At 39.5% G+C, this 18,097-nt stretch overlaps 1 protein-coding gene across 7 annotated transcripts in view; it reads right to left on the bottom strand.

The window, feature by feature from the left end:
* Positions 1 to 4,659: 4,659 nt before the first annotated feature.
* LOC109477534 (WD repeat-containing protein on Y chromosome-like) overlaps positions 4,660 to 18,097 on the bottom strand; it is a 58,479-nt gene continuing 45,041 nt past the window's right edge. For all 7 annotated transcript variants that reach the window (XM_019778828.1, XM_019778829.1, XM_019778835.1 and 4 more), the window contains 16 exons: positions 17,917 to 18,068; positions 16,325 to 16,427; positions 15,683 to 15,789; positions 14,976 to 15,055; positions 14,691 to 14,788; positions 14,125 to 14,184; positions 13,607 to 13,802; positions 13,135 to 13,227; positions 12,732 to 12,790; positions 12,468 to 12,543; positions 12,143 to 12,208; positions 10,281 to 10,320; positions 9,083 to 9,171; positions 8,449 to 8,654; positions 7,789 to 7,898; positions 4,660 to 6,777 (listed from right to left, as the gene is read on the bottom strand). In XM_019778828.1, the coding sequence (XP_019634387.1) occupies positions 6,612 to 6,777; positions 7,789 to 7,898; positions 8,449 to 8,654; positions 9,083 to 9,171; positions 10,281 to 10,320; positions 12,143 to 12,208; positions 12,468 to 12,543; positions 12,732 to 12,790; positions 13,135 to 13,227; positions 13,607 to 13,802; positions 14,125 to 14,184; positions 14,691 to 14,788; positions 14,976 to 15,055; positions 15,683 to 15,789; positions 16,325 to 16,427; positions 17,917 to 18,068 (1,701 nt within the window). In that variant the 3' untranslated portion in view covers positions 4,660 to 6,611. The remainder of the gene's footprint in view (positions 6,778 to 7,788; positions 7,899 to 8,448; positions 8,655 to 9,082; positions 9,172 to 10,280; positions 10,321 to 12,142; positions 12,209 to 12,467; positions 12,544 to 12,731; positions 12,791 to 13,134; positions 13,228 to 13,606; positions 13,803 to 14,124; positions 14,185 to 14,690; positions 14,789 to 14,975; positions 15,056 to 15,682; positions 15,790 to 16,324; positions 16,428 to 17,916; positions 18,069 to 18,097) is intronic.

The following is an 18,097-nucleotide window of genomic DNA, read 5'->3' as shown; positions in this document are numbered from 1 at the left end:
GTGGCCATATACTGTGGCACCCTGCCAGAGTTCTTCCATCCATAGAGACTGTAACACCACCTGATCTAATGTGGACTTTACCGTGCGTATCAGAAGTTCATTGCTATAGAAAGGAGGCATCTGGGCTCCTTAATACCACCATACGGCCTCCCTGTTCACTACTTAAGCCCATTTCACCTGCCCCACTGTAACGGAGGTATCGGTTTCACAGACACTGTGCTTCTGTATCGTGGCCTGGGAGGTGCCCTGGTCAGAGAAAACTGCACACGCCTTTTGACTTTTGCAGCTTCATTTTAGATTCAAAGACTTGCAGTGTTTCTCAGTCAACAATAAGTTATAAGCTGAAAAGTTGTACTCAAGATACAAGATACAAGATACAAGATCTCTTTATTGGAAATCGCAGTGTTGCCACTGAATTAAAACCAATTTACATTTTAAATGAGGAATTCATTAAAAGGTGGAATTCATTAAAAGCTGGACTTCATTAAAGTTCACAAATATGGACAAATTATACACACACATTACAAAAAGAGGCAAGTTACTGTCCGTGCTGGTTTACAAGTCTTGTCATGTACGGCACACAAGAGTTCAAGTACCGCTTCGTTCTGGCTTTCGGACAGTTCAGTTTGTGGTTGTTGCGTGTTACTCTTCCTGTGATCTGAGCCCTAGGTGGTGGGAGCCAGTCCCTGAACTCAGAGCTTAGCAAGGACCTAGCAAACTTCAGAGTCAGCTGTTCACGCCTAGAGGCAAGTGTTGTCAGTCCGAGGTGCTGCAGAGCATGTGAGTACCCGCAGTAGTCTTTCCCCATGATTGTACGGCACGCCCTTTTCTGTAACCGCTCCAGTTGATCAGACTGGCGTTTAGTTAGACCTGAATGCCAGACAGGAACTGCATATTCCAGTATTGGCCTAACATACCCGATGTATATCGCCACCAGGTCACCTTCAGGTAGGTTAAACTTCTTCAGTCGTTTAAGGAGGAAGAGTTTTCTGCCCGTTTTCGTTACCATGCTGTTGACCTGATCGTCCCAGTGGAGGTCATTTTGCATGTGAAGACCAAGCACTTTCAGACTCGGGACAACAGCTAACTCCGTCTCATTGATTAGCAAAGGGGGTGGCGGAGGTGGGTTTTTGGTGAAGGTCACATGCATGGTTAGACATTTTCCTCCATTCAGCAGCATGTGGTTACGCTGTGTCCATAGGTTCAGATCGTCAAGGGCATGTTGTAGCATGGAAGGTTGACTTAAAGTTCTTGTCTCTAGTAAGTTCATGTCGTCAACGTACTTCCAGACAGGGCACGGAGAGTCGTTGGCAGCGTCATCAATGAGTGTTAAAAACAGAAATCCTTTAGAAATCTCTTGGAGCAACAGCGGCGTATTTTAGGGGGAGTGCTAAATACAATTTTGCATCAGTTATGCTGTGGGAGGAGTTTTGCCTCTCCTGATACTCTCAATTGCTTTTCATTTCAAACTTTATTGCAAAGTCTTGCAAAGGCAAATTGTAAGGAAAGACACAGTTATAATATCGTACAAGGTAAAAAGTGTTCACATGTAGTCTATAGACATAATAATAATTTGACTTCATCTTTTGAGGCAGTGGCTACTAAATAAAATGTACATGTAGTCCAATTGTTTTAATGACAAGAGGGTTTTATGATCTTAGCAGGAAAATAATTTTTTGGAGGTCTTTTACCATTAGCAAAAACTTTGGATTAGGTAACTGTCTCATAAGCCTACATGTATTTCTTTCTAAGCCACATGATGAGACCATTTACAAATGAAACATATTTCATTTTCAACTGCATATTACCTTTTCCATTGCACAGTCTCAGTCTCCATGACTGATAGCCTTTTTCTATTTCTAGTGGATGGGCACTAATTCCTATCTTCCAAATATTGAACCGCTCACTCAGGAGAGGCAAAACTCCTCCCACAGCATAACTGATGCAAAATTGTATTTAGCACTCCCCCTAAAATACGCCGCTGTTGCTCCAAGAGATTTCTAAAGGAGGCTAGCAGTTTGTAATACACAAGGGAAGCAAAGGCACTTTGATACGCATAGTGCCATCAAAATGTCATTTCTTTTCAGCGTCAGTTCCAATAAGGCACAAAGTAATTACTCCCGTCCAGTCTAATTCCTGTCACAAGAAATGAGATTCAGGTTGTACTTGATATCACCTCCCCAGATGCCTGAATGTGGGTCATCCGGTGTCTCAGTGGTGTGATGCTAACGAAGTAACACTGTCCACTGCACCTCGATCAATGTGCTGCCACTCAGTAGAACAACTTTCTCAGAGTGTGCAGCTTTGATGGCCTTCTTCACAGACTTTTTACCTTCGCCAAGAAGGTTATGTTTTCAGTAGCGTTTGTCTGTGTGTGGGTGTGTTTGTGTGTGTGTGGTTTAGCAAGATAACTCGAGAAGCAGTAAATGGATTGGAATGAAACTTGGTAGGTGGGTAGGTCTTCATGAGACCTAGAAATGATTAGATTTTGGGCCCCCTGGCGGCTTTCCTAGGTACTGCAGCTGAACTTCCAGTTTTGATATCTCATGTTCTGGACATGCTAGGGTCACGAATTTTGGTTGGTAGATAGCTCTTGTGGTAGGGAAGAAGTGACGTGAGTTTGGGTCCCCTAGCGCCTTGTTCTGGAACTGCAGGAGCATTTGTTGAACAAAAATTTGAAGGACGATAACTCAAGAACCGGTTGACGTATTGTCGTGATTTTTGGTATGTAAGTAGTATAAGTGATGCTTGACATGATCAGATGGCAATTATGCAAATCAGGCGCTAATTTGCATAATTAATGAGGAAATTCTATAACTCTGCTTTGTTCGATAATAGAACTATGAAACACTTGTGACATCTACTTGAGAACGAGAAAAACATCTGAGGATATATATTATGTAAATGAGGACCTAATTTGCATAATTAATGGAAAATTCTTATAATTTCATAGTTGTAACTGCTGCACCCCGAATTTCATACTTGCCACATTTGGAAGTTAAGTGAAGGTGAACATCAACAAACATAATTTATTCAAATCATGACCTCATTTGCATAATTTATGAGGAAGTGCTAGAATAGCCTTTTTGTTATGATAAGGCTGTCATTGGATGAAGAATATGATCAACTGACATAGTCCATGCAAATGAGGCTCTTATTTACAAAATCAATGATTAAAATTGTATAATTCGTCACCCGCAAGGGTTAACCTCATTTGGCGAAGGTATGAGATTGTGGAACTCTTGTTGGAGAATGTTTTTTGGGGGAGTGCTGATACACAATTGTTTTACATGGGCTAAGGTTCTCTAATGGGGTAGAGGTAGTTTTGCTGTACAGGGAGTTCTAGTACAGGTGATACAGCTTTCTCTGCAGACACAGCTCTCCCATCAATCGAGGCCTCCCTCGAAAAGAATTTAGCACCATTCTAGCCGCTCGTAGAAACAAATGATGACCCACTAGAAATCTACACAGGAGGCTACAAATTTGACTTAAGGCATCTGACCCACTATTCTTGTCAGCCATTGATGTGTCAATCAACTGAAGGTACATTTGTATTGGGGCAATTTTAGCTCCAAAGATATAGATTTGATCATGATATCTGATCATATCATCTTGGCAAACAAAGCCAGGTTTTATGCAATGTGAATTGAAATGTTTCAAGGTTAATATATGTACCATTATATGCACTAGATATTAAACAGCAATGGGCTAGTGTAGCATACTAGTCTATCCCTAATTTTTATATTTTTTTATACGTTTTCACTATCAGCAATTGTTTTTTTGTTTTTTTTTTTTCTTGCTTCATTTTCATTCAATTTTATGCTATTTCCTTCCATTTTGCTCCTTTTTTGTTTCTTTTAGCACTTTCTGAACACTGTCTCACTACAGTCCATCAAAGCTGCCCAGTGCAGACCCTGACTTTCTCAGTCATCTCACTCTGTCCCCTGAAGGAACCTTCCTGTGAGTAAACATGACATGATCGATGGTCCTAATAAACATTTTATCCTGGCCACAAGCAAGATGTCTGGCTGATATGTGTCTCAGTTATGAACCAATAAAAGTCTAGATCCCTGTCATAAATAATTCTCACAGGCTGTGGGGAGTTTACCTGGCTTGAACCTGAACTTCTCAACTGTACCTGTTCTTTATGTACTTTTATAGCCAGTATAACTGCCATTTGGCATAACACACCAACTTTGCAGGCACACGGTGTGGCAGCAGCTGGCTATATACAATGGAAATATTGAACAACCTGTTACATATGGAACCTTTGCTAATTGTATGCATTGTTTAAAGCATTCTAACTCCATGTTTAAAGCTATCTAGTGATGATTCCCCTACTATACCTATACAATGTACTTGGTTGCAGGGGTGTTCCATTCTACATGTACATGTAGGATACTGCATCAGTAAATCATGTTTTTGTGTAACACTGCAACTTGGTTGATAATTCTCGCCCTTGAAGTTGAGACCATTTCACAACATTGACAATCTTTTCTGAGCTGGTGATACTTGTAGATACTTATTACTTGGTACATCCACCAGTTTATTACTAGTGATTTTGTACATCATGCATAGTACTGCATGTAGTACTGATGGACATTTTTCGTCTTACGGGACACCCAAAAGACAGACAAGGAAAAAACAGCCTGTGAATCATTAACCATTGATAAAATGTTTTATTTTCAATATTACACATGGTTGACTCTGGTCATAGAGCCTTCCTGTTTACATGTATGTCCCAATGCAGTGGAAATGCAACAGAAAACAATGACAGATAATTTCATACATGTGTAAGCTATGCCACAAGACCCTTGTTGCAATAGGGAGCTATAAACTGCATTCTGAACATTAAGTTAGACTTCCAGTTAGGTGGCTTATTTTATCGTCGGAGAAAGCAGCAAACCCTCAAAACAAAAAATGTACACTCTTCCTATACTACAAGATTTTCACCATGTACAATATAGTCAGTTACTGCACCTTGTTTGAGTATTCAAAATATCATTTGACTCAATATATACACAATATATTTGTTACAGAACATTTTATAATGTTACATACCTACTGCATAGTTCAGAATTGGTGCTTTATTACAATTGAAATGCACAATTTTTTTTAGCTTGGGTGCCATCCGTTTTTTAACGGGGCTCCTTGCACTTGCTCTCGTGAAAAAAAAAAAACGGATGGCTCCAAGGCTACGACTCTTTACCACGACCACTTGAAAAACTTTACAGCCTTCTTTCATCAACTACAGCCAGAGAAAACGACACCTGTATGAGTCCGACATTACAGTCCATAATGAACAGTATAGTCTCCTTACCAACATTTCACAGTGTGGAGCCCATCCACTATTTGAATCTATTTTCCACTGGGGTTTTTATTGTGCTTGAGTGATTTGGCTGGTGTAGCCTGGTGAACAGACCATTGTGGGCAATTTTGTCTGTAGCTCTAAGAGTGTCCGGCCTACAAGAATCCAGTCCACTAAGCGTTTCAATTAGCTTACCATGAATGGCAGTAATTAGAAAAGCCGTCTGGAAAAATCGACTGCTAGCAGAAAGGCAAACTGCATGGCTGAAACACTCCAAAGCTGGCCCATAGAGAATGGTCACTAGGCTATTATGCATTTGGGGGTATCCTAAGCTTGGTGAGATGCTTGCAGTCAATAATGGGTTATTTTTAGTACAAGTCATAGGATCGGGTCAGTCTGGGAAAGTACTCACTTAAACCCTTATATTAAAACCTCAGGCTGCCTGGGGACAGCTGACATTTGAGTAAGACTGTCAAAACATTTCCGACAAGTTGAAACATAATGATCACAAAAGTATGCAATTTACTCAACTTTGTGCATATCAATAAAGATATTTCTCCCGATGACGGTATTAAACGTTCCACATTGGTGACAAGCAGCAACAATAGCACACTAAATATTGACAATGTACAGTCAGCTCCTTTCATTTCCAGTCACACGCTGCTGAAAATTATTTGTGTGCAATATCACCGCCGTACACGGGGGAAATAAGTCCTTTATCTGACGGCCGACACACCGCGGCGTATGGTTTTTATCGATTGTCTCTGCGGTGTGCTTGAGTTTGTCTTCTGTCCAGCTTTCTGTAGGTCAACCTTGAGTTCAAGGTCAAGTCTCAAGCAGGTCCCTTAGCAGAATCAACCCACCTCACCTCTCTCTTGAGATAGAGACTTATTTGCAGGTATGTTTGGACTGTTTCTCATAGGTTTACGATGAAGTGGCACTTCTCCCACATGTGTAACACAATCTCTCGCTGTCAGTGGCTGGTAGGGCCTCCTCCCCAAGAGCTTGTGGCCATTCACCTCTAACTCAAAAGAACCATTCCCATAACTAAAAATTGGAGCTCAGAACTCTCTGTCACTATGGAAACCTGTCATCACAGCCTCCAACAGTAAACAGGCAGTTCTCAGTCAATGATTGGTCTCTATGATTGGTCTCTAACAATGATTGGTCCATGTTAACACAATCACACATAATTAAAGGATTAAGATGTTCCCAATTCTCCTGACTTAGAGGTGTTGGCCATCAAGCTTCTAAGGCAATCTGACCAGTGGAAGGACTGCTAGAGGCTCAACTGTACACTGTGCTAGTCCAAAATATCTGCAAATGGGTCGTCTATCTCAGCAGAAGGGTTAGGCGGGATGATTTCAGGCGTGTCTGCCAGGTCGTAACACTGGAGACTCTGGTAGGCGTTGGGTCCGCCGTGGTCCTTGAACTTGTTTGGAGCGTTCATCATCTTCTCGTGACGTAACCTGGGGGAAAACAAAGGAAACGGAATGAAACATCTACATGTCTTGAAATTTCACCTCCATAATGCAGGTTGTTGCAGGTATTTCTGATGTCCACCTCCAACTAACATGCACTGGTCCATGTATACAAATGTAGGTGTACATGTATGTGGATTTTCATTAGCTGTATTCACTGTCACCACAAATGATGTGTAAAAGAAATAATGGCAATGGTTTCACAACAGTTTTAGTGTGATACATACTTTGTAAATACTAATTTCTGGAGGTAAAACTTGTCTGGTGCAGGTAATTTTCAACGTTGATATGCAGAAAAAAGCATGTCAAGCGCTGAGAAGAGACCAATTGAAAGATGTTTCAAAGGCAATTTTGAAAGACTTGCAAACTGAATGTAAAACTGAAGAAATGATCCGGAAATGGGCAGTGTTGGCACATTCATCTTTCTGCCTTCCCAAAATGGACGTGGATCCGTTAGAATTTACTTTGATTGATTGAACAAACGTGAAGAACTGACACGTAATCGTCTGCCGGATTGTCCAAGCTTTTGTTGTAGGACAACGAATCAATTCTTAATTAACGATTCTGATTCCATTGGACTGACATCAGGTCATTGACACCTGACCCCAGTTAGCCCTCCCTGTGTCACAAACTGGTCATCAGGGTGACCGGCCCTGACTGGACCTGACATCACAGGCATTGCGCCTGGAATGTGGAAAGCACAAGTCTGGAATTTCTTCTGTCTTTTGTCTTCTAGGTTTCCTTAAGAACATACAATCAGTCATTCAGGTCATACATAGACACATAATTTCTTGACGTACGTCAAAGCAGGCTGACTTCGACGTAGGAAAAATTTGACGCATGTAACTTTCATACCCTCGTGTACATGTATGCAGTTTTGTTACAGTCAGGTTTTTGCCTGCATGTTAGTTAGGTCTTTGGCAAACCACAGAAAGTTGGCTTTCTGTACCTGGCCTCTACAGATGCTGTGAAACAACTCAAAGTAAGGTCTGCCTTTACCTTTTCCCAATAGCCTTCCCAAACGGTTGTCTCTTCAGTTCTTCAGCGATCTCATCATCCCCTACAAACAACTCCGTGTGGAGAGTGGAGAAGTTTGGGGCTGTGTGAGGCTGCAGGGAAGAATGAGACATTTTTTGTCATCACAAGGTCATATCAAGGTCACGAACTTATGATGCAATTATAATATCATGCTAAAACGATACATGCTTAAAGGTAAACCTTGGTATCCAATATTTATGCTTAGGCCACACTAATTTATTTTTCTGGATTTGCTGACATTTTATAACATTTGGCAAAAGTTGAACAGGAAGCTGAGATTTAAGACTCTGTCTGGGATGAAAACTGGAATACCGGTATGCCTGTTAGTCTTCCTGTATTCAGTATTAGAAACTGTGTGTACCAGAGTATAGACTTTTACCTCAGACCCTGTTTTGATGCCTTAGTTTTTATAAATCAAATAGATGTAATAAATCAATCGGCTAATCTACCTAAAAATAATTTGCTAATGCCTACCAACAATTTGCATAATGCCTATCAATAGTTTCCATGGACCAAGATCTGATGACAGCAAAAACAATGATCTCTTGTATTATCTCTTTAATCTGAGAAACAGCAAATTAGATCGGTGTGGTCTACTATCTGCCAAAGAGTTGGACCCACCCTTGTGTGCAAAGCATCATCATCATCGCCGGCCTCGCTGCCCTCCATGGAGTCAGCGTGGACCACGTCAGCCACCGACATCCTCCTGTCAATCACAGGGTGGCTGGGCATGCTCAGTGGGTCCACCAGGACATCATAGGGCACCATGGGATGGGAGTATGTGCTGGGGTTGTAGATATCCCAGGGGTCAGGCTGACCAAAGGTGCCTGCATTACAGGAAAACACATCAGATTCTGTGTTACCTTGTAGAAGGGATGTTCATGGGACTTTGCATGTGGCCTCAAGGTCCATTTACTTGTCTGTCAATTTGCCTGCTCATCTTTCTGTTTGTGTTTCTGCACCCTTTGGCCAGCAATATCTTACTAAGAAGATATGTGTGGATTTTGATATTCGGTCTGTGGGTTAGGTCTTGGGAAGACAAAGATTTTTCACATCTTTTGCTGGATGTTCGGTCAATGAGAATTGAGAATTTTCCCTGTTGCAGATACTAGTATCTTTCCAAGTGGACACAACATTTGAAAACTATATATGGGATGCCACCCTTAAATATGCAAATTTCGTCGAAGTGCTATGCACAGTACATTACGGGTAGTACGTTCTAACAAAGCACTGGTTATCATGCAGTTAGACTCACCAACAAAGTTGCCCTCCAGTGTCCAGACCCTGACAGTGCAGTCCAGAGCACAGGTGATCACAATGTTGTGTTCCTCTATCAGGTCCATACTGAACAGGAAAAAAAATACACCTTAGTCAACAAAAACTTCTTGTATCTCTATACACAACATTTAACGTTTCCAGAAATTATCTGATTATTTCAATTTAAAATTTTGTTATGTGAATTATTTGTCTTGTATTTGTATTTGAAATTTTTGCAAATCAACTATAGACAAAATCAGCTGGTCATTTAGTTGTTTGGCAACAAGAAAAAAATTGGATTAAAGATTCCACTGAAATAGGGTTTAGCTCAGCCCCGAGGGGCTCACAAATGTGCATTGATCAGGAGCCAATATAGAACCTCATCCAATCACATCGTATTGATCAGGGAGGAAATCAGCATGCAGAAGAACTCCATCAGCAAATTGTTGAACAAGGCTTTGATGCCATCGGAGCACATTAGCGTAAGAGGCCACCAAGTTCCTCCTTTAGTGTTAGGCTCGGCCATTTCCTGGATTACAGGTGCAGTAATGTTGTTAACAAGCCCCAAGTACAGCGGTTAGATCCGGCTGGCAGTGACAAATGGATAACTACGCGCCTGTCTAGTCAGTAATGTGTTTCATTGATTTCTTTAGCCTTCTGCTTTGAGCGTTTTGGAGGAAGTGTCAATACTGGCCCAAAGGCCATCATAAGGCCAGAGTCCAACTTAGAATGCAACTTAAAGGTTAACATTTGCAAAACAAATGCATAACGTTACTTTCACACTATTTAGCCTAAAATAACAGTAGCGGCTGTGTTTAGTCTTAACACATTTATATACATGTAACTCGTTATATGGTGACCAGCCCCTCCAACTTGCTACGTAATGTGATCCAAAACCATGTGTACAGGGTGTCTGCTACAGCACCAGTTACCATGTTAACAGCCCTCTGGACCAGGTCATTGACCTTTTTTGCATTTGTTTCGAGAAGAAGATGAAGAAGAAACAGAGCAAAAACAGTACGTTTTCCCTCTATGAAGATAAACATAATTAACAAAACAAAACAAAGTCATACATTGACAGTAAACAGAAAAGTAAAAATTAACCCAAACACAACTTAAAAGTGAACAGGAAGGGTCAACATATTAAGATAATGTAACTTTAAGAGAGACTATTGATCAGAAAAATAGGTACTTACCCGGTTATGCTCTGAATGTGCGCTCTCCAGTCTCTGATCACTGTAGAAACAATAAGGAGAGAAAGAAATCAATTCATTGTTGTGTTAATGTAACAAGGGGGGCACTTAACACTCTCCCCTTCAAATTGGGGATTCTGATACCCCTATTCTGTCTCCATTTTATCAATCAATGTTAGAAGCCATTTGTCATTATAAAAGTCGAAATTATACAAGTTTAAATGGGTGTATGCCAAAAGTGTTTACCTTAAAGAATTTTGGTGGATATATATATCTAAGACATATCCATATCTTATTTCAGATGATTTGCCAATTGGGTCTATACAAGGGCTTCAGAGCCCAAAATGTACATTGTTTCTCTGAAATGGTAACAAAACACAACAATTTTAAAAGCCTGTATCTCTAAAATGAGAAAAAAAATGTCTAGGGGTATTTGCTCACTCTTCCTCTATACCAAATTTACGTCACTTGGCCCAATAATGAAGAAGATGAATCCATTTAACAAAATGACAGAAAAAGAAGAAAAAGTTGAACTTCTTTTCCATGATATTGCACTACAACATGATGCAAAAAGAGATTTGTGTAAAGCTTGTTTAAAACTTGAAGGCATGACAGTCACAGTATTTCTTGTTCTTTTCTGAGCTGGTATTAGATGCTGCTCAGTGTACAGTAAACTACATTGTACATTAAAAGTGACACTGTTAGTTTTTAGTAATCTTCTGTGCATAGCCATTAATATACATCAGAACCATATATAGCTCAATCATGCCCTGATAAATTGCCATCTCCAGAGAATGAGGTCATCGATCCCATGTGCATTCAATCAATCCTTCCCTTGTCGTTTTGTGGTGTGAAGACCCCAAATCATCGCACTTTAAAAATAGCCTGGCCCACAGAAGTGTACCAACCCAAAATTAGTTTTATGGTGCTTAATTTGGGTATCATTTTGGGTATCACAACTGACCAATTCTTGTTACTTAAGGCCATAGTAATTTAATCAATAAAGGGTTTTTGGATTGGCCCGTTTCATTTTTCTTCTGATATGCAAAAAAAATGTATATAAATTATTCAGGTTCTGAATTAACTAAAAAAATGCTGATATTTTGGCTTGAACAGTTAAAGAGAGCCCTTCTTTTCCTACATGTAAGTACAGTTTTTCCATCTATCAATAGTAAAAAATTCATGGTTTGAAGAACAAACTAACCTCAGCTGGTTGTTGTTGACTTTATGGCTCTTGTCATAATTTGAGGCTATCATTGGATACCTTGGCCTTTTTCGCCCTGTCGCTTCATATTTTTTATTAAAAGATCTGATAACCAAGAAATTAAATTGGTGTAGCCTAAGTAAGTCTAATAGAAGAGCTTAACTGAGTATTCTTGACAGATAAAAGAGCTTAACTGTGTCTTACTGACAGATATATTGATTCCCGGCCACTTGTTAAAACCAGTGACATTTCCTGGCTTGGCAAGGTCCAGCCCCTGCTTTTACATGGAGTGACACTTCAATGCCTTTGAAATAGCCACTATCATTTTTTATGATTTCAGTGTCTTTTTATGGTCATTGAGATGATTGACTATGCGATTTATGGATCCCACTAAATTTTTCCTTTCTTTTACTTACTAATAATAGTGCTCCCTTGGCAATCCTCTTACAACTTAATCATACACCTGTTTTCAAAACAGATTTACTGAGTATCTTGTTCAGAAAATAGCAGGCAACAAAAAAAAAAGACAGTGTGGCCTGTGACCTGTGTGGCCCAAAGGCTGTAGAAACTTAGATGGGATTATACACTACACAGAAAGGTGTGGGAAGAACTTAAAAGATGATAGTATTTTACATGTTCAGTAACTGTTGTAAAAACTTACATGCAGGAGGTATAGGTGCCTCGCCATCCTCACAAAAACCATCCACGTCCCAGACATACACGAACCCTAAACAGACGGGAACACAGTTATACAACAGATAATACATGATTGCATATTTGTAACAGATACATTCAGTACTAGAAGCCCTGTTCCTTTATCTGAAAAAGTTGGATCAAGATATTGAAGCTATGATACTCAAATGTTTGGAAATTTTACAACATATTCAAGCTAAGCAATTGCCCTTTGAAACCGGGTTCTTCATTCACCAAAGTTGCAAGTAATGCTCAAATGTCTACAGATTTGATAAGTTTCAACAGATACCTACCTAATGAGTCTGCCGTGTAGAGAACAGTGTCACTGGCATTGAGAATCATGGCCGTCACTGTCCCCTGTTTCTTGGACTGGACGTACAGAGGAAAGAAATAGCATCATGTTATAAAGTCTACAGTTAATTAATATAACTAATTAACAAAGGTTACATAAAAGTTGAAATGACTCCACAGTGTAAATGGAAGATAGAACATGAACCTGTTGTGTTAGCCTTGCTTTTAAAACCCGTGATATTGTTTCTGATATTAATCATACTTACCCCATTCACCAGACCATACAGGTGGCCTCCTTGAAAGATGTTCCAGAAATGGATTTGTCCTGCAACAAAATGTTGGCATTCTCCTCTCAGTATTTGAGACACACAATGTCATGTATTTGTATAAATCTTGGTTTAATCAATACAACTGGAAAGAATACAGCAACCTTTGAAATCTTGTCTTTGAGACAGTAACATTTAATATGCTTAGACAAGAAAATTTCATTATATAAATGCTATAAGTGACTTGAGGTGAAAGAAAACAAATCTTGTTTTAGAAGGCAACAGTGTACGTTGGAAGGTAGTGGTGCCTGAATATACATGTAGAGGCAATGGAATTCAGGTTACATTGTAGATTTGACTGGTAAGTATATGTATGGTAGACTTAGTCCAGGTGTTAACTCACCCTTTGGTCCACTGGCAATCAGCTGTGCAGCATCTTTCTTTCCTGCCCGGCTCTTCAAGAACACAACCTTCTTGATGCTCAGATCAGAGGTATCTGCAAGGTATGAAACAATATCTTTAACTTAGTGCACTCTCACTCTCAAAAGTAACATGTTATGTGATGTAATGTTATGTTCAGTACGTAGAATTTCATCTTACTTTGTATTTTGATTTTGAAGCACTTTGTATTATGAAAGTAGCTGTACTTTTTGTTACATATACAATGGTGACTAGCCCCTCCAACTCTGTCCTGCAGCTAATTGCTACATAATGTAATCCAACACCACTGGGTGTCTGCAACAGCACCAGTTACCATCATGGTGACAGCTGTCTGGTCCAGTCTCATTGTCCTCTTTTGTTTGGAAAAGAAGAAGAAACAGAGCAAAAACATGTTTTCCTTCTACAAACCTTACGGTAAACATACAATGTCCTACCTTGTTTGAGTTTGTTGTCATCCTCATCATCAGATGAGCTACAGGACTTGTTCCTCAGCTCAGGTGAGACCAGGTGACAGTAGATGTGTCCAGACACCATGTTCCACACGATCACCTTCCCGTCATACGCTGAGGTGGCCAGCAGGTTGGGCGGACATGACGCCACAGACAGGATGTCATCTTTGTGTCCGTGTGCCTTGTGGGGAGGTAGGAAAATAACGTTTCTTTATTCATTTCATCACAAGATTTCTGGGTTGCCCTTCAGCTTGTACAAGTAGGCCCAGCATATACATTTCGGAGACAAAAGTGGGCAACTCTCAGTATCTCTCAAATTTGATACTGTAACATGTACATCAAAACAAAATCATTCCAAGGTCAAACTGAAATGAGCAGTTTGATGTAATTTTTCAAGTAGCAGTTGTTGGTGATTCTGTCGCTGACAAGATACAACTGTGGCCACATTATTTTTCAACACAACACAATTTGGAATTTAAGTGATAAAGAAATATTGAACTTACAACATCATCCGTCCACTTTGGTAGAGGACTCTGGTAATGATGGAAATCTTCTGCAGCATCCTGTAAGGAAAGATCAGTGGAAGTGACGAACGAGCAACCAAAAACTAAAGAACAATTTTCATAGATAACAAACGTTTCACGAGAAGACAAGAAAATTGTGCATCATATTGGGTATACATCATCAATATTCTGTTAAATCCATCTTACAGATCTATCAACAGCATTCAAACAACCACTTCTGGCCCCAAAACTCAGTATACGTAACAGTTACATGTACACAATGTATAGTGGAACTATCCCTGTCCTTGGTGCTGAATACTCTAGTTATGATACTGCAGTAGAACTTTCTGTTTTGATGATTCATGATCTGGGCATGCTAGGGTCACAAATTTTGATTGGTAGATACATGTAGCTATTGTACTCTGAAAGAAGTTATGTAAGTTTTGGTTAGCAGCTAGCTCTAGAACTCCAATTCTAAAATCTAGGGTCACACAAATATTCAATTTTGCTTCCTCAACATTTGCTGTGTGGTGGAAAAGAGGGTTAGCTGGAGTGAATGGTCTTACAGCATAGATGTTGATCCTGTGGTCCCAGCCCACAGACACCACGTATCTGTTCCTCAGCAGCTCAACATAGCAGCAGTCTGTCACCTCCTCTGAGTTCTCTACACAAACACAGCCAGAAAAATTGTTCAACAAGTACAAAGAAACAAAGTTTTTGGCAGAAGTGCAACCGTAAAGGAAAGATCACATGGTGTATTTTGATCAATTTCAAACACTAAAACATTACTAAGTAAGAGGGTTTCTATACTCCAGAAGCTACAAAAAAGTGAGAAGAAACTATGTACTCACCTTTTATGAGTGACTTCAAACAGTGTCCGTTGTTGAAGTTCCAAATTCTCAACACCCCGTCCCTGCCTCCTGTGATTAATCTGAGGAGAGACGTGTGATGTTATTTTCTGCCTAAAACAAGACAGACTGAGTACAAAAACTGCATACAGAAATTGTTAGGAATTGGCTTACTTTAATGTACAAAGCAGGATGATTTACACACAGGAAAATTTCAACATAATATGCAGTTTTCGTATGAACGTACACAGTTTTTGTATCAACAGGTTTTTCCAACATGTAGATTGGGTCCTCGGGATTGGAGATATTCAACATATAGGGTAAATTGGATGAATGTTTTATTGCCATTGTGACAAATTTGTCTGCCTCATTAATTGGTGAAAACCACTTCAGGCAACATGGATATTAGCCAGTTGGAGAAAATGTGTTTTATTTACTGATTTCTTATAGCAATTAGTCTTAGGAGTTTGCATACTTCGGTAGCTTGGAATTGCTAAAATATGGCTATGTGTATGTCACTTGCAAGTACAATACTCTTATTCTGATGTTTAGAGGTAAAATCTGTCTGGTGCAGGTAAATTTCAATGTTAACCTGCACCAGTGCAGGCAAGAAGAAAAAAGGATTTCGAGCCCTATACAACATCATCCATATATCCAGGTTAAAAGGATAATAATTACATAAAATTTATATTGATTACAGATAATGCTACCTTCTCTCTGTGCTGTCAAAAGTCATACACGTGACGGGCTTGTCCCCATGGGCTCCGGAGAACTCAAAGATCTGTGTGCCTGTCTCAAAATCCCACACTTTCACCACCTGTGGGACAGAGGCAGAAAGGGAATGTCACAACAAAGTTATGCTGCAGTTCCATAAAGTGCTGCTAGGACGACCATAATCAAGCTTGTCTTTCGTTTTGCTGACAACTTCCCACACATCAAATGTCCATAATAAATAATAACAAATATCCATCCACAACTTTGCAAATGGCACAGAAAACATATTTAACTTTTTTTGTGAAAGTTTCAAAGACGAAAAACTTTACCATGATAATAGATACCATGACACAAGGGAAGACATCAATTTAAGGCAAATACGTATGAAGACCTGAGTAACATGTACATTGTTTTTGTAATACATGACATATACTACATGTACATGTATCTTGTAAGTATTGATACATGGTTATTTGAAGGTCTTAGATCTTATCATTTTCTGCCAAAAACTTTTATATTACAGTCACTGTGTTAAAAGAATTGTCATGAATCCACAATTATATCCGAAATAGACCATTTATCATCATTATCTTCTGGCCAAGTATTTTTATTTGCACAGTGTGTTTTGTCATACCTACCGATGCATCTGAACAGGAGATGACTTGTTTGAAGGAACTGTTATATTTACAACACTGCACTGCCTCCTTGTGGGAGAGGACTATGTCTGCATTCAGGGAGGACCTGGAAACAAAAATACAAAATTATGTATAAACTTACTGCTTGCATAAAACAGACCTGATCTGCACCCGTTGAAGTGCATTTGGTAAATCAGTTCACTAATAATCATTTTGAATTCTGATTTCCAGTCTTCGTGCAGACTAGAAACCAGTGCAACAGTGACATCTACTGGTACATGCCAGTACTACAGCCTGCAGTTATAACAATGACAATGACAATGACAATGAACTTTATTGCATATCCACGCCCTACATGGGCCAAATGCATTAAGCTGGATAACTATAGGTACAGGTATAGAAGAAACAAGTGTTATACTTCTGTGCTATAGCTATAGGTACAGGTATATAAGTAACAAGTGTTATACTTCTGTGCTATAACTATAGGTACAGGTATATAAGTAACAAGTGTTATACTTCTGTGCTACGTCTCTAACTACAGGATCTATCTACATGATCTCCTCTCTCTTTTTGAAACATGTATGAACAAATTTACATAGCTTTTCATTTACATCGTAGTGCTTGGATGTCATAATATATTTGAACAGTTCTGCTTTTGACAAGTATGTATATTTCTTCTCTAACTCTAAGGAATTGATAAAGGATTTCCGCATATCAGTGTATAACGGGCATTCTAAGACAAAGTGTTCTTCATCCTCTACACAGTTACTGTTACATAAAGTGCAAATTCTGTTACTTGCTGGAGTCTGGTTATACCTACCAATTTCGATCTGTAATTGGTGATCACTAATCCTTAATTATAACAAAGAGCAAGGACATGCTGGGTGCATGTAAGTCTCTCATTCTCATTACATGTTTGTGTAAGTTTCCTCTTTGAGTATGATACAGCTGAGTCAGTAAGGATTAAGGGTTGTTGTGGAGGAAGGTGAAAGTATTTGACAATGTGCATTTTTTCATCCTCTGGCTAGATCAGCAGTGAATGAATACAAGTGTGGGGGAGGGGCACATACTAGAGTTTGTTTTTGTTTTATTTAGATGTTCATTAGCAATACATCACTATTCTTCCTGGAGTCCATTACAAAACAATACTAAGCATAACAACAGAAATATATATATTCACTTAAATTCACAAAAAAATATTTAAGGTGAACTCAGAGTGGGTGATGTCATACAACAAAATATACAACCAACTAGACAGGTAACATTTGCAAAGCAAATGCATAATGTTAATCTTCACATGGTCTAGCCTAACAAACTACTGTACATCTCAGCTTATTATTGATCAAACACATTGATTCATATGACCAGCCCCTCAAAATCTGTCCTGCCACTTGCTACATAATGTAACCCAACACCACAGGGTGTCTGCTACAGAACCAGTTACCATGGTGTTAGATGTCTGATCTAGGTCATTGACCTTATGTGTTTAGAGAAAAAAAAAGAAGTAGAGGAAACAGAACAGGGAGAATATGTTTCCCTTTTGCAAATTTAAAGTAAATATACATAAATAATTATGCCCAGAGTTCCACACTTACTTCATCTTGAGCTGCAGTAGAGCCAGCTGGTCTGTGACCATGGCCAGACTCTTGGCCAGCGGGGAGTAGTGACAGCACATCAGGTCCCCACGGATCTTGTGGCTCTTCGCTGTGACAGTGATGAGGCAGGACTGGTCGGCTGTGTCCCACACCTGAAAAAACAGGCAACAATTTTAGAAAA

Source organism: Branchiostoma belcheri, unplaced genomic scaffold, assembly GCF_001625305.1.
Source record: "Branchiostoma belcheri isolate BF01 breed outbred unplaced genomic scaffold, Haploidv18h27 scaffold40, whole genome shotgun sequence".
Lineage (NCBI taxonomy): Eukaryota > Metazoa > Chordata > Leptocardii > Amphioxiformes > Branchiostomatidae > Branchiostoma > Branchiostoma belcheri.
Note: the sequence above shows the minus strand (reverse complement) of the source record. Positions and strands in the feature narration are given on the sequence as shown.